The 23,332-nt window shown below is 36.9% G+C and overlaps 1 protein-coding gene across 12 annotated transcripts in view; it reads right to left on the bottom strand.

The window, feature by feature from the left end:
- The window catches only part of PTPRK (protein tyrosine phosphatase receptor type K), a 618,756-nt gene that overhangs the window by 379,634 nt on the left and 215,790 nt on the right, over positions 1-23,332 (bottom strand). For all 12 annotated transcript variants that reach the window (XM_027972455.2, XM_060419596.1, XM_060419594.1 and 9 more), the window contains exon 3: positions 9,745-10,016. In XM_027972455.2, coding sequence (XP_027828256.1) covers positions 9,745-10,016 — 272 coding nt within the window. The remainder of the gene's footprint in view (positions 1-9,744; positions 10,017-23,332) is intronic.

Consider the following 23,332-nt stretch of genomic DNA (forward strand, 5'->3'; position numbering starts at 1 on the left):
CTATGTCCAGTTCTAACTGTTGCTTCCTGACCTACATACAGATTTCTCAAGAGGCAGGTCAGGTGGTCTGGTTTTCCCATCTCTTTCAGAATTTTCCACAGTTTATTGTGATCCACACAGTCAAAGGCTTTGGCATAGTCAATAGAGCAGAAATAGATGTTTTTTCTGGAACTCTCCTGCTTTTTCCATGATCCAGCGGATGTTGGCAATTTGATCTCTGGTTCCTCTGCCTTTTCTAAAACTGCTTGAACATCAGGAAGTTCATGGTTCACGTATTGCTGAAGCCTGGCTTGGAGAATTTTGAGCATTACTTTACTAGCATGTGAGATGAGTGCAACTGTGAGGTAGTTTGAGCATTCTTTGGCATTGCCTTTCTTTGGAATTGGAATGAAAACTGACCTTTTCCAGTTCCGTGGCCACTGCTGAGTTTTCCAAATTTGCTGGCATATTGAGTGCAGCACTTTCACAGCATCATCTTTCAGGATTCGAAACAGCTCTACTGGAATTTTATCACCTCCACTAGCTTTGTTCATACTGATGCTTTCTAAGGCCCACTTGACTTCACTTTCCAAGATGTCTGGCTCTAGATTAGTGATCACATCATCGTGATTATCTTGGTCGTGAATAACTTTTTTGTACAGTTCTTCCATGTATTCTTGCCACCTCTTCTTAATATCTTCTGCTTCTGTTAGGTCCAGACCATTACTGTCCTTTATCGAGCCCATCTTTGCATGAAATGTTCCCTTGGTATCTCTAATTTATATCTACTACTGTGGGCAGGAATCCCTCAGAAGAAATGGAGTAGCCATCATGGTCAACAAAAGAGTCCAAAATGCAGTACTTGGATGCAATCTCAAAAACGACAGAATCATCTCTGGTCGTCTCCAAGGCAAACCATTCAATATCACAGTTATCCAAGTCTATGCCAAACCAGTAATGCTGAACAAACTGAAGTTGAACGGTTTTATGAAGACCTACAAGATCTTTTAGAAGTAACACCCACAAAAGATGTCCTTTTCATTATACGGGACTGGAATACAAAAGCAGGAAGTCAAGAAACACCTGGAGTAACAGGCAAATTTGGCCTTGGAATGCGGAACGAAGCAGGGCAAAGACTAAGAGAGTTTTGCCAAGAAAACACACTGCTCATAGCAAACACCCTCTTCCAACAACACAAGAGAAGACTACACATGGACATCACCAGATGGTCAACACCGAAATCAGATTGATTATATTCTTTGCAGCCAAAGATGGAGAAGCTCTATACAGTCAACAAAAATAAGACCAGGAGCTGACTGTGGCTCAGATCATAAACTCCTTATTGCCAAATTCAGACTTAAATTGAAGAAAGTAGGGAAAACTGCTAGACCATTCAGGTATGACCTAAATCAAATCCCTTATGATTATACAGTGGAAGTGAGAAATAGATTTAAGGGTCTAGATCCGATAGATAGATTGCCTGATGAACTATGGAATGAGGTTCATGACATTGTACAGGAGATAGGGATCAAGACCATCCCCATGGAGAAGAAATGCAAAAAAGAAAAATCACTGTCTGGGGAGCCCTTACAAATAGCTGTGAAAAGAAGAGAGGTGAAAAGCAAAGGAGAAAAGGAAAGATATAAGCATCTGAATGCAGAGTTCCAAAGAATAGCAAGAAGAGATAAGAATGCCTTCTTCAGCGATCAATGCAAAGAAATAGAGGAAAACAACAGAATGGGAAAGACTAATTGTGTTACTAGGACTCTTTTCTTAATCTGTTTACACACTGTAACTTTCATCAATGAATCAAAGCAAACAGAGTCCAAAGGAAAAGTAAAGCAGGTGTTTTATAATAAATCACTGACACAACCAGACAGAAGTCACCCTCGCAGAATGATAATTTTAAAGAAAAACAATGACAATAATAATGTCAAATCTATTGGGAGTACTTTCAGTGAAACAAACAGGGAATCACTAAGAGTAAAACTGAGCAGCAGAAAGCTGTTTTGTTAACAGCCCATCAAACAGAAAGTATGGTGCTACTGTAAAAATGACCCAGAATGCCAAGGTTAGGCAAATACTATTACCAGAACTTAAGTAAGCCTATTAAGTTATGATTAACTTCAGATGTCACTGATATGACTGAAGTCCAATTTTTTTAAAGCAAAATTAAACTAGTAAAGAGATAAAGGGGAATAATTTTGACCATTTCATAATTAGCAACTTAGTCCATGCATGAAGATAAAAAACATTCACTTAACACTTGATCAAGTATTAAAACAAGGTAAAAGTGACATATATGGAAGTATCCAGCTCAGTGTTTTCTAAACATAGTAGAAACTCAACGAATTATCCTTCCTTCCTTTCTTTCTATTCCTTTCAATCATTGACTCATTCTATCATAGTCCTATTTACATTTTCAGGTATATAGCTTTGTCTTCTCTCTGCAACTGGACTGAAAATTATTAACTGCTTCATTCACGCTGCTGCTGCTGCTAAGTCGGTTCAGTCGTGTCCAACTCTGTGTGACCCCATAGACGGCAGCCCACTAGGCTCCCCCATCCCTGGGATTCACCAAGCAAGAACACTGGAGTGAGTTGGCATTTCCTTCTCCAATGCATGAAAGTAAAAAGTGAAAGTGAAGTCGCTCAGTCGTGTCCGACTTAGCGATCCCATGGATAGATACAAATAATTTTGCCATATATCTCACTTGTGCTATCTACAAACAATGTGTTGAGAGGTAGGATTGTCTAAAAGGTCAACAAAGATATGACATGATATAATAGGATGTCTTAAACTGCATGGGAGAATACTCAACTAAAAATTGCTGTAATATTATTTTTATTGCTGCTGTTGTTGTCATTTTGTCTGAGAGTAGGACCCTGGTTCCTTCCATACTTTCTTCTGCTACCCTTAATGTGTTATTTTCTTTCTCTGAGTTACAAAATAATTGCAGTAGGGCCAAGCATCATGTTTTCATGCAACAACATGGATCTCTTTTTAATCAGGGAATAACATCTTTCCCAGAAGTCTCCCAGCTGACTTTCCATCATAATTCATTGGCTAGTGCTGTGCCACTCCTATCTGCAAAGTAAGTTGGGGAAGTAAGTAAGATGGAAAAGTATCTGAAAAAAGTGAGTAGAATGACTACTGAACAGAAAACTCATAATATCTGCAATACCGTCATATAAAATAATGAGCCAGAGTCATTTATAATGGTTGTAAATGACGACGTTACACCTATAAGAGATACCTAGTGTTAGGGACTGAATTGTGTCCCCTGCGACACCTCACCAAATTCATATGCTGAAATCCTAATTGCCAATGTGATTGTATTTGGAGACTGTGCCTTTAGGAAGTAATTAAGAACCCAGGTAGTGCTAGTGGTAAAGAACCTGCCTCCAATGCAGGAGGCATTTGAGGTTCAATCCTTGGGTGGGGATCCCTTGAGAAGGGCGGGGCCACCCACTCTACTATTCTTGCCTGTAGAATCCCATGGACAGAGGAGCCTGGCAAGCTATAGTCCATAGGGTCACAAGAGTAGGACATGACTGAAGTGACTCAGCACGAGGTCAGAAGAGTGGGACCTTAATCCAATTGGTCTGCTGCCCATAGAAGAGGACGAGACACCAGAGCACTCTCTCTTTATTATGTGAGGTCACAGGGAGAAGGTAGGCATCTGCAAGCCAAGAAGAGAGCTCTCCCCAGGAAACAAATAGACCAGCACTTTGATCTTTGGCCTTCACACAATAAGAGAAATAAATTTCTGTTGTTTAAGTCACTTGGCCTGTAGTATTTTGTTATGGTTCCTCAAGCAGACTAGGACAGAAAATCCATTTAGGAAAGAAAAATATTGCTACCCTCCTTTCTTCCGTGGGGCTCTACATGGTTGGATAAAGACCAATAAAAATTGGAAGCATCCCAAGAGCTATGGCACAGGAGTGCTATCCTCTTTTCCTCATGCTTTGCATGGATGGTTCATGAGCATGCTCTTATTTCAGCCCCTCTACTTCAAGAGCAATCTTTTAGAGACTTTTTATTTATGTAAACAGTCATTTGGTTTAAGTCCCAATCTTCTTGGATCCAAAGCAGCAGTATCTCTGGAGTGCAACAAACATTCCACTGCCAAAATATCAGTGCAATACATGTTAACATAAACCTTTAAAATGGAAACAAAAATAAAAGACCTCATGCTTGTCCAGTTCTTACAGTTTTTTTTTTTTTTAAACCAGTGGAAAATGTTAAGAAAATGGCTTGCAAAAGTTCAGTGTTTATTTCTCAGTGAATTAGGGGGTGAGAAAAAAAAGGCACATTTTGCTATATTATCACTTTCCAATTTCAGGCCAAACCCCTGCAGTTTTCATCACGCATCATTCTTGTGATTAATGATGTGCACCCAGTTAATGGAAAACAGCAGATTAGGTTTCCACTAATAGTTTTGGAAGTTATGTTTGCCTGCCTCATTTGGTAACAACCTCACTGTTCACTAAGAAACTAATGGATTTAATCCCAAAGCAGAATTTAGTTTTACACATTCAAGACAGGTCAGATTTCCAGAGTAGAGAAAATTATATTCTTAGAGGTGTGCTATTCTTCAGTTCAGATTTACCACTAAGATAATACCTCATGATATTTGAGTTGTTTTTTGTTTTCTTTCTTTTTGCTTCTGTTTAGTGAGCAATTTAAAAATTTACAGTACTTACTTAAGGTCAATAAAAATAGGAGGAATTAGCAACTTATAACCATGGCAAATAAAATGCATGTAATATGATACTTTCTATAATTAACACAGTAAGCTAAAAAGACATCTATTGTTCTGAAGACACAGGTGAGAAATAATTCCTTACGTAGTATTGTATCACTGCAACGCTTATGTCAGAAATAAAATTCACATTTGCTCATCCTGTTTCACTATAGACAGTGCTGGTTAACCAAAACAGATACACTAGAAAGCAAACTAATCAAGGAACAGAGAAATCAAGAGGCAAGAATTCTAGTTCCATTTCTGTCTCAAATTATATTTGAAATAATTCTTTTGTTTTCATTTTTCCCACCTCATTGTATATCTATCCCCCTTACGTCATTTAATAATTGCTATTAAATATATATTGTTTCAAAGTTTTATCTACGCATATCTCACATGCCCATCTGGACGAGGCTCCTTAAAGGCAGACCCCACCTCTGATTAACATTTTTATCTTTACATTTATTTATCTTTACCTTTTTAAAGGGCCAAGCTAGACTGTAAGCGACAGGAAAAGAGGGATTTTACCTATGTATCTCCAGAAGTTAGCATGATGTGTTAATAATGTGTACAAAAATTAGACATTTTAATAAATTAAAACCCAGAGAAAAAGAGAGTGGCGTGAAGAGGGGAGGTATAACACAAAGGACTTTTTGGGCAGTGAAAATACTCTGATTCTATAATGATGAATACATGTCATTATATATTTGTCTAAAGTCTTAGAATGTATAACACCAAGAGTGAACCCTAAAATTAACTACAGACTTTGAGTGATTGTGCTGTGCTGTGCTATATCGCTTCAGCCATGTCTGACCCTCTGAGACCCTATGGACTGTAGCTCCTCTGTCCATGGGATTCTCCAGGCAAGAATACTGCAATGGATTGCGTGCTCTCCTCCAGGGGATCTTCCAAACCCAGGGATTGAACCTGAGTCTCTTATGTTTCCTGCATTGGCAGGCAGGTTCTTAACCTCTAGCGTCACTGGGAAAGGCCCCTGAGTGACCATGATGTGTCAATACAGATTCATCTATCATAACAAACACGGGTTCATCAGTCATACCTCTCTGGTAGGAGCTGATAATGGGGGAGGCTATGCATGTGTGGGAACCAGGGATACATAAGGATGTCTCTATACCTTCCTCTCAAATTGGCTATGAACCTAAATCTGCTATTTAAAAAAATACATAGTATGTTCCATAATTAAAGAAAAATGCTGAGCAGTTATTAAATCCAATAGAGTTCACGTTATTTTTTATTTATTCAACATAATGTTAACCTAATTTATGATAAACACCCACTATATGAGTAGTTTACTGCTATAGAGTTAACAACTACTATAGAGTGTTTTCTTAACACTCTGTATGTATTAGCTCATTTAATACTTAGAAAACCCAGTGAGACAGGTACTGTTGTGATCCTCATTTTTCAGATGAGGAAACTATAGTCAAAGAGATTAAAGAACACCCCCAAGGCTGTACATCTGCTAAATAGGAGAGTCAAGATTCACCTAGGAAGTGTCCATGGGCCCTTATCCTAATCTTCCAGGTAACCAAAATTAATTATTCAAAGAATCACTTTTGCCTTTATTTCACAATTTCATGTAGTTTTTTTCAAATCTGAGGTTTCTTGAGGTTGAAAACTAGTAATTAAATTACCACATCAATCTTCTCTTTAGGCATCTGATAAGATGGAATCTGTGGGAAGGGAAAGCCATACCAAAGATATATTGTATCTTTTTCAGATATTTAGTTCAACAGAAAAATGGAAAAGAAAAGGACTGGCTTGTGAGGACCATTTGTTTTCACTTCCAGGATCATGATTTTTATACAAAGGTTATCCCATACTATTAATAATTAAAAGTAGTAGTATTCTCAGCCTATTTTTGATTGCTTCTGTTGTTATTATTAAAGTTGGGTGAAAAGGGGTTGTACAAGATGGGTGGTCAGATACAGAATGGTTCAAGCAAAGAAAGATAGGCATCTTCACCAAACAAACAAAAGAAAAGAGAGTTAGAAAATTGAGAAAGTTAAAACAAACAAACAAAAAAGGTTAAAGAAGTCCAGAGAGTGTAAGATCTCCGGAAAAGAGAAGTTGAGAAAATTGTGGAACCAAGGAGATCAATTTCTATGAATATCACAATTCTACTTAACCTAGAGTCTGGAAAAATTAAAAATGAATGGTATTTCTTTAGGAATAAAGAGTAGACTTATAAAATGGCACACTGCAATGGCTATATTTTAATTTTAAAAATACACAAAGTTTCTGCATTAAGCAATAGGCAAAAGTTTTTCATGTTATTTCCTAACAGCCAAAATCCTACATAAATACAGTTGTTTCTAATAACTGATATACAGATACTACCAGTATCTAAATGACAAAAATTGATGAAAACATCAATCAAGTAATTTATTGAGCACTAAGCACATGAATAAACAATATTCTATATTGTTATTTTCTCTCATTGATTGTTAAGTTTTGCAGGTTAAGGAAAAGGATGTGGAAGTAATCACGTAAGAAATGATCTATTGCTCAAATTTTAGACTGCAACAAAGAGACATTTACCCACAGGTTCTATGTATTTAGCAATCATTTTCTCAAAGAGATCTCCAAAAAGATCTCATTGGCCAGGTTGAAACTTGCACAGGTTCCTTTTGCACAGTTTTATTGAAAGTACCGCATGTACAAGTAACCTAAGCAGCTTTGTCATGAAAAATGAGACTGAACAAAGAAACATTCACCCAGTTCCTGGTATTATAACTCAACATTAAAAGTAACATTACAGAAATCTGCACCATAAGGAAATGTTATAGGGGGAGGGGCTGAGGGAAGGAGGGATGCACTGGGAGTTTGGAGTTCGCAAATAGAAACTATTACAAATAGAATGGATAAACAACAAGGTCCTACTGTGGAACTATATTCAGTAAAGTGGGACAAACCATAATGGAAATGAATATTAAAAAGATAAAGATCTATGTATAACTGAATCATTTTGCTGTATAGCGGAAATTAACATAACATTTTAAATCAACTATATTTTAATTAAAAATAACAAAATAAAATAGAAATTACAAGTTGGCAAAAAAACAGTAAGGAGAGACAGAGAGAAAGAAAATGTTATATCAATGATTCAAAGATATATCTTACCAAAAGATAGGAGCAAGCATAATGTATGCTATTTCTAAGTTACAAAAGATCAGTAGTATGATACCACAGATACATTATTTGTTGAATTTACCAAAATCTACCTCTATGGGTTTTTATTTCCAAAGATATAACTAACAATTTCATTCTTTTGAACTGTCTATGCAGGTAGCAAACAAAAATCAGTATTGAATATAAGCAACTAGACTCTAGAATCCAAATTTTTAATATTTCTGCTACATTTGTTATCTGAGCTTTAACTTATTTTAAGGAGGCTGAATTCATTGACAGCTTTATTTTGCTGAATCAGAGCTTTTTCTTTTCAGTGTTGTGTTAAGCTCCAGTAACAGATTATAAATAAATTAATATAAATACAATGTGCTGTGAGGTTGACCCAGCAATGACAGCCATCAGCCCACTGTTGTCAGAGATGAGCCCATTAATCTTGCTTCAGTGCTTTTAGCATTGGTTTTACACAGCTCCATCCACTCACCCACCACATAAGCAGCCCTCCCAGACCTGTGCGCCCTGAAGAAGCAGATGGCTCTCCAGGATTGCTGAGAAACAGCCTTCTGCTCAGGAATAATGGAATCAACTAGCACCTAATAAGAATCCACTGAAATCTTCATAGACCCATAACCATAAATGGAGAACCTTACCTTTAGAACTATAATTATGAAGAGACTTCTAATAAAACAAACAAACAAAAAATCAATTCAAAAACAAAGCAATTAAAACAATGGATTGATTCCCTCGCCCCTCTTCCCAGGAATAAAGATAAGCTTAACATGCCTTTTTTAAAAGCAGAAATAAAACTGTTATTACCTTATAAATTATTCAGCAATGATAATAAAAATAGACTTTTACATAACCCATCTCTGTTAAGCTCTATAATAAGCTACAAATAGGCAAATCTTTTAAAAGTTTAAATTCCAAGATTTAGCACAGAAGTGAATTTTCAGGAGAGGTAACTTTCTGTTACCAGGTACTGAACCTCACATGAAGATTACTTAACAACTTTCCAAACTGGTAAATGGTCTTTCATAGTTAAACAATATAAACTCAGTCACACAACTCACAATGTAGGTACTGACACTATTAATTGTCCAGTTTACTCATAATTAAATCAAGCATTTGTGGGGAGTGGAATCCAAAGACCTCGTTTGGTTGGTCCAACATATGGACCACGTTTTTTGTTGGTGTTTTTTTTTTTTTTTGTAATGGTTGGGCTGGAAAAGCTCTACTAGGTCATGTACCTATCAGGTACAGAGTCTAATTACTCTGTAATTAGACAGTCAAGTGGCAATGGGATAGAATGAAGCAGTCACTTAGTCACTAGAATGAAGACTCTAAACTCTTACTAAAATCCTTTAGTTTTACGTTGAAGCTGGAACTCAAATTCTTGGTGAGGTTTTGTTTGCTTTTTTTTTAACTTTACATAACTGACAAAATATTTTAAAATTACTGAAGATGCCTCTCCTTAGATAACATATTTCATGAAGCCCTATTTCATTTTTATTTATTGAATATTATTTTCAGGAAGTTATTGAACCAATCCGGTCTGAATATTATGCTCAACTCAATAAGACTATTTCTTCCAGAACACAGATACAGAAATATGTCTGGCAGTAAGCAGCTCTTTGCCAAACAACCAACAAATTTTGTACCTAAACTACCTTTTCCCATATGTTGAAATATCTTCTATACTTTGAAGATTTTGTGCCAATGTATTTAAACATTTTCTCAAGAACAGTGGTGGAGGAGGACTAAAGAAATCATCTCTCATCCCTACGGGGCCAGTATTTACCTCTAAGTATTATATACACAGTGAGATCCAAGGACATCAAATCATGAAATAGAAAAGAACAGATGATTACCTGATATTCATTGGGCCAAAAGGTGCTCACTGCTAGCTCAGCCCGAAGCCAGTCTCTACCCGTGAATCCAGTCACATTCCAAATTGGATTGGCAAGAGGTCCTTTATTCACCCTAACCAATATGTTCAAAGTGCCAGGATTCAGCCCTTTCTGGCTGTATAACAGGTAACTGAAGTCAATACAATGAGTGTCGTTCTCCTTCATTGTAGGCAGCTGAAGTCTGGCTTTTTCTCCAGGGTCATGATCTGAAGAGTCCACTATCATATAGGAACCTGAAATGATATCACATAAAATATGACCAAATAGATACATAAGCAAAAGGGAAAATATAATAACAGAAATAAAGCTAAAAATGATACCAATCTATTCTGAGTATTAAATTTAATTTTAAAAGACTATGTCTTCCAGAACAGAGATATAGAAAGATATCAACAAGTGAATAGATGAATTGAATTCATAGGGGGTAACAGACATTGTTCAATGTACATAATATGTACAAATTAGTTTACTCTCCACAACAATCTGTTATTATTCCTATTTTACAGATTAGGAAACTGAGGCACAATTAGTAACTTAAAGTCAAACAGATCATGCAGAGCCAGGTTCAATCCAGATTCCCACCCTAAATTATCTCTACTCTTGCTAAACAAAGGTCTTCCAGCAAACAACCAAAGAAATGTATTATTGGCCTGATTTACAGAGGGAGTGTATTAGTCTTTCCCCATCCATAATTTTAACACAGAGAGGGGCTATGAGTACAGGCACTGGAATCAATTTCTGATCTCAGATTCCAAGATCATCATGTAAGCAAGCTGTGTGACCTTTTGCAATGTACTAAGAATTCTGGACTTGCTCAAGGAATAAGGATACTTTGCAGGGTAACTGTGAGGACTGAAGTGTAAAATGCCAAAATTTCTAGAACTGAGAATCTGACACAAAGCAGATTCACCGACTTGGAGCCTCTTCCGCTAAGCTGACAGCTCATCACCACTCCTATTGTCCTTGAATCTGCAATAGTCTCTACAGTCTTATAGAGCTGCCAGATACCTGGTTTGAAATCACTAATCTACTCCACTACCTTTGGCTTAATAAATATTCATTTGAAAATCTAACAGGAGGAGGAAAAGAACATAAAGAATCTCAACCTCCCAGTTCCTCATACTCCCACCCTCAAACACACTCTTTGTGTGGCAAGCAAAGTCATACAGAGCTAAGTGTAAAATTGAGATTTGAACATTAACTGCTGATATTAGTCCAAGGAGCTTTAAAAAAAAAAAATCTAGTTTTTCTCATGTCCCTGTGGATGTTAACGAAGACATATATTACAAAAATGTAAATATTTACATTTCAAGTAATGATACCCATTTATCACACTTAAGGTAGAACACAAATTTTATTGTAAAATACTTTTCCCTAGGGTGTAATTTTAACACTCCCCTAAATGTATTATATGTAGTGTTACAGAACCCAGTGTTAAAAGGGTTACACTTTGACCTCTCTTCTTGACAAACTTGAAGAATTAATCAACCTTCTGTGTCTCCTCCTTTAAACATAGTAACTGTTTCCATGGCACACTAACCACTCATTGACTACCCGTCAACCCAGCTCAATTAACCCTCAATTTACAAGTTCAAATCATAGCACATAGGAGGGCTTCAACTATTTAAGAAATAAAAATTTCAAGATTTCAAGTCTGACCAATTCCTGGTCAGTGGGTATTATATGGTTCAGAACTTTTGTGAAGATTTCAAGTGATAATACTGTTAGTTATTTAAGCCAGGGACAGAATAAATTTACTATAGAGATCATCACTGACATTACTTTCCCTTAATTTTTCTTAGTTCTCCTCTTCTCTTGTAACCCGAAATTCTTTTCTTTTTTCTTCTTCCCCTGCTCCCGATTTTCACAGACTGCACATTCATAGCATAAACTATCCTTGTATGTTTTGAAGAAATTAAGTCCTTTCCTTTCAAATAAGATATTCTGGATCACAAACCAATTTATAGAAGCAGAATGCTTCTGTTCTTGGTTATACTCACATTCTACAGTCCATGGCTGAACTACAAAGATGTCTTTCAGATTCACTACAGCAGAACAGATCAATTATGGCTTTTAAGAAGGACCAGATCTGAGATCTTAGATAAGTGACTTAGTGTTATTGGGCCTCAGCTTCTTCACAAACGTAGTGACTTATTTCTCCATGGCTATCACTATTTTTTCAGTGACACATTATGGCATTAGTGGATTTAAATTATTTTTACAAGTCTGCATCAATTATGACTTCCGTCAATTTTCAAATAGTGCTCTCTAAATGACTTATAGGCTTTCAAATAATTATTTCTTCCATTATGAAATAAACTTTGAAATAAAATGTTTTGTCTCACATTTTATTTATATAGTATGATATTTATCATTAGGACCATTTAGCCATTTACAGCCAGTTGCACTTTTAAGCTACAAAAATTTTCTTATTAAGAAAATGGGATAACCAAAGTATATTAATTTGTAGGAATTCCAATTTGATCATTAGAAGTCACAAAATAAAACCTTGCCAGATTGTTTCAGCATTTCAAGGATATTCAATGCAAGCTAAATAAAGTTTTAGAAGTGTTGATATTTCATTTTTATAAAATGTTTCTGCTAAATGAACTTCTGTCAATGTAACCAGACTATTGCTACATTTTCAGAGTGCTATGGAATACCAGACCACCTGGCCTGCATCTTGAGAAATCTGTATGCAGGCCAGGAAGCAACAGTTAGAACTGGACATGGAACAACAGACTGCTTCCAAATAGGAAAAGGAGTACGTCAAGGCTGTATATTGTCACCCTGCTTATTTAACTTCTATGAAGAGTACATCATGAGAAATGCTGGACTGAAAGAAACACAAGCTGGAATCAAGATTACCGGGAGAAATCTCAATAACCTCAGATATGCAGATGACACAACCCTTATGGCAGAAAGTGAAGAGGAGCTAAAAGCCTCTTGATGAAAGTGAAAGAGGAGAGTGAAAAAGCTGGCTTAAAGCTCAACATTCAAAAAATGAAGATCATGGCATCTGGTCCCATCACTTCATGGCAAATAGATAGGGAAACAGTGGAAACAGTGTCAGACTTTATTTTTGGGGGCTCCAAAATCACTGCACATGGTGACTGCAGCCATGAAATTAAAAGACGCTTACTCCTTGGAAGGAAATTTATGAAGAACCTAGATAGCATATTCAAAAGCAGAGACATTACTTTGCCAACTTATGTCCGTCTAGTCAAGGCTATGGTTTTTCTAGTAGTCATGCACAGATGTGAGAGCTGGACTGTGAAGAAGGCTGAGCGCCAAAGAATTGATGCTTTTGAACTGTGGTGTTGGGGAAGACTCTTGAGAGTCCCTTGAACTGCAAGGAGATCCAACCAGTCCATTCTGAAGGAGATCAACCCTGGGATTTCTTTGGAAGGGATAACGCTAAAGCTGAAGCTCCAGTACTTTGGCCACCTCATGCGAAGAGTTGACTCATTGGAAAAGACTCTGATGTTGGGAGGGATTTGGGGCAGGAGGAGAAGGGGATGACAGAGGATGAGATGGCTGGATGGCATCACTGACTCAATGGACGTGAATCTGAGTGAACTCCGGGAGTTGGTGATGGACAGGGAGGCCTGGTGTGCTGCAGTTCATGGGTCGCAACGGACACAACTGAGCGACCGAACTGAACTGAACTGATGGAATATCATGCATTTATTTCACAGTTCCCAAAAGGAGGAAACAAGCAGTAGCATCAAAAAGCCATCTAAATCCTTCTGCCATCTGACTTCATATAGTGGCAATTTACCCTGTAGGCACCATAGAGGTAGCTGCCTGTTTGACACAAGATTCCCTTCCATCATCCCAAACACAGAGAACACTATGCTATTCTTATCAACTTCTAAAACTTCCACAGTCTCCCAGAATAACTGGCTACCAAGACATAGAATCAACAAAGTCTGTAATATGTACTTCCTCATTCTTCACGTTATAATTTAAGCATATTTACTATTGTTTAGTTATCAGCTAACTAATCCCTCAGGTTTCCAATGAGTTTAGTTCTATTCAGCTGTAATTTAGCTATCTCAAGGCTTAATAATGAAACATCTGTGTGCACATATATATAATGTACTAATTTCTAATAAACGTGAATTCTTCAGTGTGGCCTTACAAATATTCCTTACAGTCTCTTGAGCAACAGAGTTCTCAAATATATCATTTAAGACAGAGGAAAAAAACATAAATCCTTATAATTCAAACTTTTAAAAAGTATAGCCTTTCTGGAAAGCAATTTGCCAATGAGAATCAAAAATCTTTCAAAAGTTATATGCCTCTGCTCTGGCAATTTCAAATCTAGGAAGGTACACTACATAATCACGTGTATGTACAAAGATAAAGGCTTTTAAAAAACTCTCATTTTCCTCATTAAAATAAGGAAAAGAAAAAGTATTTAAAATTTTAATAATAGGCAATTTGTAAAATTATGACAAAAGTTTGATGAATACTTATGCAGTCATTAAAAATGATATTATTAAAAACATTTAATGGAAAATAGAATATGCTAGGTAAATACACAGGTTATAAAATATTATACTCACTTATGAAAATATATATTTATATTAAATAAAAGCATTGGTATAGTGAGTGGGTGTATTCATATATGAACACATAAACATGTAGATACAATTGAAAGAAAACAAAAATGCATAGAAAATGTCAACTGTGTTATTGGGGCAGGGGGGTGCTGTACTTTGTCTTCTGTTTTATTTTCATTCACACATATTCACTGAATGTTCTACAGCAGGCATGCAATAGATTTGTACTTTAAAGAAAGAAAGACTACATGAATGCCATCTTACATGAGGACCACCAAATGGATAATGATAAATACTTAGGAAATAAACACGGCATTTGTTTTGTTTTGGTTTTTTTGCCCTTTAAAAATTAATCCTATTTTTATCCCACAGATTAACAGCTTCTTGGCTTTAAAAAAAAAAATACAAAAACTAGGACCTTCTTATCTACTTCAATTCATTAAAAAACAGGCTGCAAGTACTTAGCAGCTTTTACTTAGAAAGCCAAAGAAAACAAATTCCATATTCATAAACACCACAGTCCAAAATCTAGATAAACAATGTCCTATGAATTTTCTGTATTAATGAAAATTTTATCTTTATGCTATACTTCTAGGAAAAAACATAGTAACAGAGAAAATAGGATTAACTGCTAAGAAAATAATGAATGATAAATAGGTTTCTACACTTCATCCTAAACTTCCTTCATTTATATTTTTATATATATAAATATATCTTTCTTTCTGAACACTAACAATATTTTCATTAAGTCAGCTCTTATTCAAAATCCATTGTATTTTCCTGTAAGTAAGCAAAGAGAAATTTCCACTTCTCTGCTTAGTACTAACCACGTTCCATGATCTTGCCCAAAGTACTACATCTACATTACCTTTCACTACTTCTCTTCACAAACCAGCTTCACCAACCTGACAGAGCACTCACTGTTCTCCCCACATATCACACCAGTTTCCTCCTCCAGAACGGGTTCAATCTCTTATAAGAAAGCCTCCCCTCATCTTAGCCCCTAGTCAATCATTACACTATTACATTATACAGGCCCCAGCCCGCCCTGACCTTTCCCTGCCTTTGATATACAGTATCAGCTTTTCTTGTTCTATCCCTTAATTATACACTGCCTTTACACAAATCTTAAATAATTTACATAGGAACATTTATATCCTGCAAAAGAGTAATAATATTCTCTTAGAAAGTACATGATCCATTCAAGGGTCCAATCAAAAGAGAAAATCCACACAAAAAAATATAACAGCAAAAGTATAATATAAAGAATTATTAACTATAAGAGGGTAATGTTGTTGATCAGTTGCTCAGTCATATCCAACTCTTTGCGACCCCATGAATTGTAGTATACCAGGTTTCCTTGTCCCTTACTATCTTCTGGAGTTTGCTCAAACTCATGTCCATTGAGTCGACGATGCCATCCAATCATTTCATCCAAGAATATAGAGATTTTAAAGGTATAAAGAGAACTCTAAAGGATAACCACAATACCCAAGGAACAAAAAATGTGGAACAGGAAGAGAGACTGCTGAAAATCAGACTCGCTTAGAAGATGTGGTTGCAGCCCACTGGGTGGTGAAGACTCGGCTGAGTCACTCAGGCTAGAGCTGTTCCACAACTGCTGGCAAGCAGGAAATACTTGCACACAGCAGGTTTGGGGTGAGCTCTGTGAATGCTGGGGAGAGCCACAGAAAGGCAGTCACCAGCCAGCACTGGGGCTGCAAGCTCTCTGAGACACTGCAAGCACTGGGAAACTTTTAGCCCTGTGGGACCAGCAAGAAGAAACAAAAATAGAAACACAGCTCCATCAAGAGTTAAAAGCTCCTTTCCACTAAAATGCCCCCTCGTGGCCCTCTACTGACAAAGCTAACACTGTGCTAGTTTCAAAGGAGAAATGCTTAGAGTCAGGCTACACTCTTAAAGAGCAGATAATAAAGGATACTTAAGCACTGCTCAGCAATGAACTGATAAAACATCTAACAAGGACCTAGCATATAGAAAACCAATGAATACTAGTTAGTTGGTTAGTTGAATGACTGAATGAATGAGGAGACAAAGGGACTAGCTCTTAAAATATAACTGTTGAGAGTGTACCAACTCTACTTACATGTGAGATAAATTATCAGAAAACCTCAGAACAACAACAAAAATAAAGCAAACAGTTGGAACTGATTTATATTGCTTCCAAACAGAATCATTTGATGAAAAGAGTATAATGTTTGGAAGTACACACTTAACATTTTGATCAGAGTCACTCTTGACTATATATATAAAACCTTCTATTAGAGCAATGGTTCTTAAACATGTTAGTCTTAGGATCCCTTTTCCAGTCTTAAAAATATTGAGAATATCAAAGAGCCTTTGTTCCTGTGAGTTCTAGCAATACTGACCATACTAGAAATTCAAACTAAGAAATTTCAAAAAAATTGTTAATTCAGTTAATATTAACAATAATAAATCCATTATATATTAACCCAAATAAAATATTTTTATGAAAAATTACATTTTGCAAAAAAAAATGGTATAAAAGGAGGCACATTTTTGCAAATCTCTTTAATGTATGACTTAACAGAAGATATCTTCTTCATTCAATCTGTTGTAATATCAAATGTCATGTAGCCTCTGAGAAATTATACCATACACTCATGAGTAAATGAGAAGAAAAACAGTGTCATTATGACAGTAGTTTTGACCTTACAGATGCTCTGACATGGTCTTGGGAACCCACAGCAGTCCCTGGAGTACATGTGAAGAATCATTATATTTTAACATGCATAATTCCTTTCAACTCCATGCTATAATGAGAACCTTATCAGTGTACATATATATACTGAATCTACTCATTCAGTTGCTGCATGGTATATAGACATTCTCTACGAAACAAAAGTCTTTACTGAGATGTTGGATGTCTGGAGAATAAAAATTGAAAAAGCTGAATATTTTTACACCAGTATAAATATAAAGGGTATATTAATCAAGGTTCATGAGAGAAACAAATAGATACACACACACACTCACACACACACACAAAAAAGGTTTATTGGAAAGAGCTGGCTCATGTGATTACAGAGGCTGAGAAGAACAGACCCAGGAAGAGCCAACTGTATAGTTCTAGTCCAAGTCCAAAGTCTAAGTAATGTTCTATCTTAATAAGAAAAGCATTTTTGTGTGTTCTGAAGACCATTTTGAATAGTTATCAAAAGCTACCAAAGCACCAACACACTGTGCAAAACAGTTAGTTCTTGGCATTGAGTGAGGTTTTCCCAGTAGAAACAAAAAACATGCCAGAAACTGTTGATGTGAAAAAACCAAAAACGCTGAACACTAATACAGTTTCCTGCCCAGCCAGCTTCAGAAGCCATAATCAGGACCACAAGAAAGGGAACAGTGACAACTGAAATCACAATTTGGGTCCCAATCCATTTGGAATGATTTTTTTTTCTGTGTTGTTTAAGATTAATATCCCTAAGCATTTATGTTGCCATTACTAAACTGAAGGCAATGTCTTGCTTTTCACAATATTTTTCAGCTTCTCATTTCCTTTAATCAAGCTTCTTCTCCTCATCCCATTTTGCTTCATCTGATTAGGTGGCAACATAATATAGCAAGTTCCTAAAACTAAGAACCTAGAAAGCAGGCTGATCTTTCCCTCACTTTCCTCTTGTACTAACAATCTGTATTGCCTCCAAACTGTCTCCTCAATCCATCCAACATTTCTTCATCTTAGCTGGTTCATCCAGCTCCTATCATTTCTCAGGAGCACAACTAGAATAGACTCCTAACAGGTTTCATGAATTCCACATTCGCAGTCCTACAACAGTTTTCTACAGGCAGCCAGATTCTCCCAAAACAATTCATCTTTTCTCATCTCCACACTATAGTGAGAATTAAACCCAAACACTTCACTCTAACCCACCAGCTTCAATACAACCTGGCCCCTGCCTTCCTCTCTCTCATTATCTCCTACCTTCTCATCCTCAGCAAGCTCCAGCTACAGTGGACCTCTGCCTTTTAAACATCCCAGTTTATGTCTGTTATCAGTGTTTTTACACCGGGTTTTCCTCTGCCTGGAGTACTCTCTCCTCAGCTGGCTTATTTTTATCGTTCAGGTCTCAGCTCAAATACCACCTATCAGTGAAGCATTCCCTGGTCTGTTAAGAAAGTAGTTCCTTCCAAGATTCCTTCTAACATGCCATTCTTTTGCCTTCATAGCCCTTGCCATTTACCGAATCCACTTGGCTTGTCTGATTGAAAAACTCCACACACACAGAAAAATCATACTTTATCTTATTCATTCAAAACTCTAGAACAATGTCAGGAGCCTTCAGCACGGAGTGGAAAGTTTTTATGACACCTGGCAACCACCTATTTGTGCTTTCTGCTCACATGTCTGCAGCACTTCCATAATGCTCTCTTACATACCAAATGTACCATATCGATCAGAACACCTCCCCAGCTCTCATGCAGTCTTTTCAAGATCAGAAACCTCTTTTTCCTCCTAGCACTTAACAGACGAATTCTGCACAGGTAAACTCTTAGTGAACTCAACTAAAGAAAAAAACAGAAGAAGAAGGAAAAAAAAGCAAGCAAAAAAAAATGAAGAATTTCAAAAGTTATAGCAGTACTGTTTTCCCAGAGACAACAACAAGGGAGAAAAACAGTAAATCTGAAATAACTTTAAACAATGTTCTTAAAAGCAAAACAATGTTTTCAATACTGACATTTCCCTCCAGAGATCCCATGATTTGGGTAAGGCTGACAGATGTTCCCTCACTTTTGTTGCAGTCTGTTATTATTTTCTTCAAACATCTATTGAACTTCTATTATTTCTTTTTTTTAAACTTTTATTTTGTATTGATACATAGTCGATTAACAATGTTGTGATAGTTTCAGGTGAACAGTGAAGGGACTCAGCCATACATATACATGTATCCATTCTCCCCGAAATCCCCTTCCTTTCATGGTGCCATATAACATTGAGCAGAGTTCCATGAGCTATACTGTAGAACCTTGCTGGCTATCCATTTTAAATACAGTAGAGTGTACGTGTCGATCCCCAAATCCCTAACTATTCCTTCCCCCCATTCTATTACTTAAGATAATGCCTTCCACTAAGTTTGTTTCTAAAAGAACGAGGCACACATTTTTAAAAATTACATTTGTCCCCCAAGCTCCAACACAAAAGAACTGAACGTGCAACTTCACAGGATTCTAGTCCAACAACTTTGTGTGTGTGTCTGTGCTTAGTCACTCTGTCATGTCCAACTCTTTGAGAACCCAGAGATTGTGCCCATCAGGCTCCTCTGTCCATGGAGATTCTCCAGGCAAGAATACTGGAGTGGGTTGTCATGCCCTCCTCCAGGGGATCTTCCCAACCCAGTGATCAAACCCAGGTCTCCCATATTGCAGGTGGATTCTTTACCATCTGAACCACCAGGGAAGCTCTGTCTGTTTCATTGTCTGAACTTTTTTATCCACATTCTGCAGGAATAAAATTTCTCTTAATTCCTGAGTAAGGGCTTTGTATTTGTTCTAGGTAGCCATCCTACATTTGAAAATAAAATGTATTTTATCTTCAAGAACAGCATCTAACATGTTCATAAAACAAAGAACTGTACGGAGATTTCAGATGAAATGAGCACAACATTTTTCCTTCTTGGGAGACTAGTCACCTCAGGAAGTTTACCTGCTACACATTAAGATCTAGAAACTGGGCCAAACACTGTACTACAGTTTAATCTCCTTCCCCTACAACATCTTGGAAAGCAAAAGCATGAACCCAACTGGCCCTTACTTTGACCACCTGAATTTTTATTTTCATCTCTATTATACAGAAAATCTGTGCAACCTACTACTAAAAGTGTGAATTAATTATCACCTACCCCCCTCTTAAAGGCAGGCAAATTTTACAACCTGTTGTACTTTTCTCATCAGGATTTTTTAGGATGCCAGTTTTCCCTACCCACTATCACCCATCTCTTCAACTCTCTAGCTTGGGCAAATAATTAAACCTTTCTCTGTCTTGGTTTCTTCATCTTGAAATGCCTAAAGCCCTTAGGGTATGCTGTCAGGACCAAATGAGACTGTGTCTATGATGTGCTAAACCACACTGATTAGGCAGATCCTTCAGTCATACTCATTCCTTTCTCTGTTAAATAGTTCAGAGAATCATACTGGAAAATGTATGAAAGAACATTTTCAAAGGTTAAAAATGAGATAATGTTAATGAGTAGTAAACCTAAAAACTTCTAATACAGAGACAGCCAAACCTTTCTCAGCCCTTCCCTTCACAACTCTACCTAACCCTTTTTATCCCCTGTGAATCAATCCTCCTTCCAAGCTCTCACCTTCCTATTTCTTTCTAATCTTCCCCTTTCACTCTTATTATCTTTAAAATCTGGTAAATACACACTGGAAACACATATACACACCTAACCTTAGCGACTGTTATAAAAGGATAAATAAGTTTAAGATTTCTTGTACTAAGACTGGGCTTCCCAGGTAGCACAATGGTAGAGAATCTGCCCACCAATGCAGGAGACTCGGGAGACAGGTTCAAATCCTAGGTCAGGAAGATTCCCCTGGAGAAGGGAATTGCAACCCACTCCGATATTCTTGCCTGGAGAATTCCAAGGACAGAGGAGCCTGGCCGGCTGCAGTTCCTGGGGTCGCAAACTATTGAACATAACTGACTGCGCACACACACATGCTGGAAGATTTCTCCAGTTTCTGAAATTCTGGCACTCCCGCCATGGCTCTCCAAGCTGTGGAGCTTCTGTATTATGTGGTACTGACATGTTTTGAGAAGCAGCTGCTAAAATGAAAAGCAACTTCAGAGAGAATAATCAGGGCTGCATTTACCCCAAAAGGCAAGAGAGTCTTCATTCTAGACCCAATTTTGTCATCATCACTTTCCTTCTCAAAGGAACTGAGACTAGAAAGAATACTGAAAGATATGAGAAGGTAGAAGTCTCTGGAAACTGCCTAAATATCATATTAGCAATTTCAGCCTGTTGTCTGGATATACCTTAATTCTGTTAATAATGAAAGACCAGACCTTAAGGTTAGTCCAGAATGAGTGTGCAGTGTTTATTTATTTCCATATTAATGGATATTCCCAAAGACAAAGTACTCTACTCAGTAGTCACTATGTGCCTAAGGGTACCAAAAATCTATTTAAAATTTTTAATATGCCATATATCAGGAGAATAAGGCTTTACTGTGACTCAAAATTAGTAACAAGTCAGCAACTACTGAATAAGCAAATGGCAAGAGACGATCAATTAGAGAACTCAGGTTGAGTGAGATTTCTCAGCTGAGTTCACAGGTTCAAGGATAATCTGCCTACAAGAGTTCCAAGTTGCTTCCTTTATTAAATTCTAAAGTTCTAAATTTCCCTGGCAGCTGAGTTGGTAAAGAATCCGCCTGCCATGCAGGATTCCGAGTTCGATTCTGCGTTAGGAAGATCTGCTGGAGAAGGGATAGGCTACCCACTCCAGTGTTCTTGGGCTTCCATGGTGGCTCAGGTGGTAAAGAATCTGCCTGCAATATGGGAGACCTGGGTTCAACCCCTGGGCTGGGAAGATCCCCTGGCAAAGGGACTAGCTACCCACTCCAGTATTCTGGCCTGGAGAATTCCATGGCCTGCACAGTCCATAGGGTCACAAAGAGTTGGACACGACTGAGCAATGTTCACTTTCAAAGTTCTAAATCACAATAGGAGACACTTTATAAAAGATTTGAAAAAAAGAAATAAGACTTATTCCACTCTCATCCCAAGGAAATCATGTTCCTATCTATGAAATGGCAAAAAAAAAAAAAAAAAAAAAGTCATGCTCTGAAGTCAAAGACCTGATTCTGCAGCCTGGCGCTGTTACCACCCACCTCTCCTCTACCACTTAACTGATGAAAATCAGTCCCAGAAAAATAAATGTCATAGATATAATAAATTACTATTTGAGAGGACTGTTATAGGAATTACAGAAATGGGAACTATCAAAGTAAAAATGTATTTTAACTTTTTTACTTACAAAATATTATTTAAATCAAAAATCTATCTGCTTGTTTCTGAAAACAGTGCCTGCCTTAGAATATAAAGTGATGAGGGGAGAGGGTGGGGCAAAAGAGAATGAGAACACAAACCATGAGAGAAAAATGAGAAATTGAGTATGGAGAAATAGAGGGTCCAAGCAAGATGAAAAAAAGAGAAGAAACAAGTGCCTCCACTTTAAATGCAAAATTTGGGAAGACAAAAGAAAAGAGGGAAACACGTGGAAAATAAAATGGGGTCATGTTTATTTTCTGTCTCCCCAGGTATCTTCATAAACCATCCAAATATGACAAAAGAAACTAAAGTCCTAGGAAACATAAAAGCAAAAGAGAATGATATCATCACTTCAAATGTTAAGATTGTTGCTTAAAGGACATGGTACAATTTTTTAAAAAATCCAAGCCCCCTTGGAAGTCTTCTGAGCCTACACTAATTTTGATAGCTCTAGTGGAATTAGTGGTTCCCAATACTAGAATAAAGCATAATAATGTTTTCTAAGATAAACTAATCCATCTCTCCAATGCTGCCAATCCAGCTGATATTTAAAAACAATCAAACAAAAAAACAGTAAATAAAAAAAAAAAAGAAAGAAAGAAAAGAAACCACCAAAACATAAACCTGGTCAATTGTGAACTACCACATCAACCACTGGTGAGGAAAGAAAGAATGTGCAAATACTCCTCTGACTGTGGACAATTTATTCAACTTCCTCTTAGCAAATACAATCACTCAAGGATATTCCTCCAATAAAACATTTCTTTTAAATATATCCAGAAAAACTGGATGATACAAGTGTGCAAATGGCCTCCATTCCAACAGGGCTCTTGCTGTCCAGAGAGCAGCTAAGGATTGAACTTTGTTTTCGTAAATGCTAACTTAAGGCTCAATGAGTGAACACAAACATTGAGAAATTGTTGCATTTCTGTTCCCA

Source organism: Ovis aries, chromosome 8 (assembly GCF_016772045.2).
Source record: "Ovis aries strain OAR_USU_Benz2616 breed Rambouillet chromosome 8, ARS-UI_Ramb_v3.0, whole genome shotgun sequence".
Classification (NCBI taxonomy): domain Eukaryota; kingdom Metazoa; phylum Chordata; class Mammalia; order Artiodactyla; family Bovidae; genus Ovis; species Ovis aries.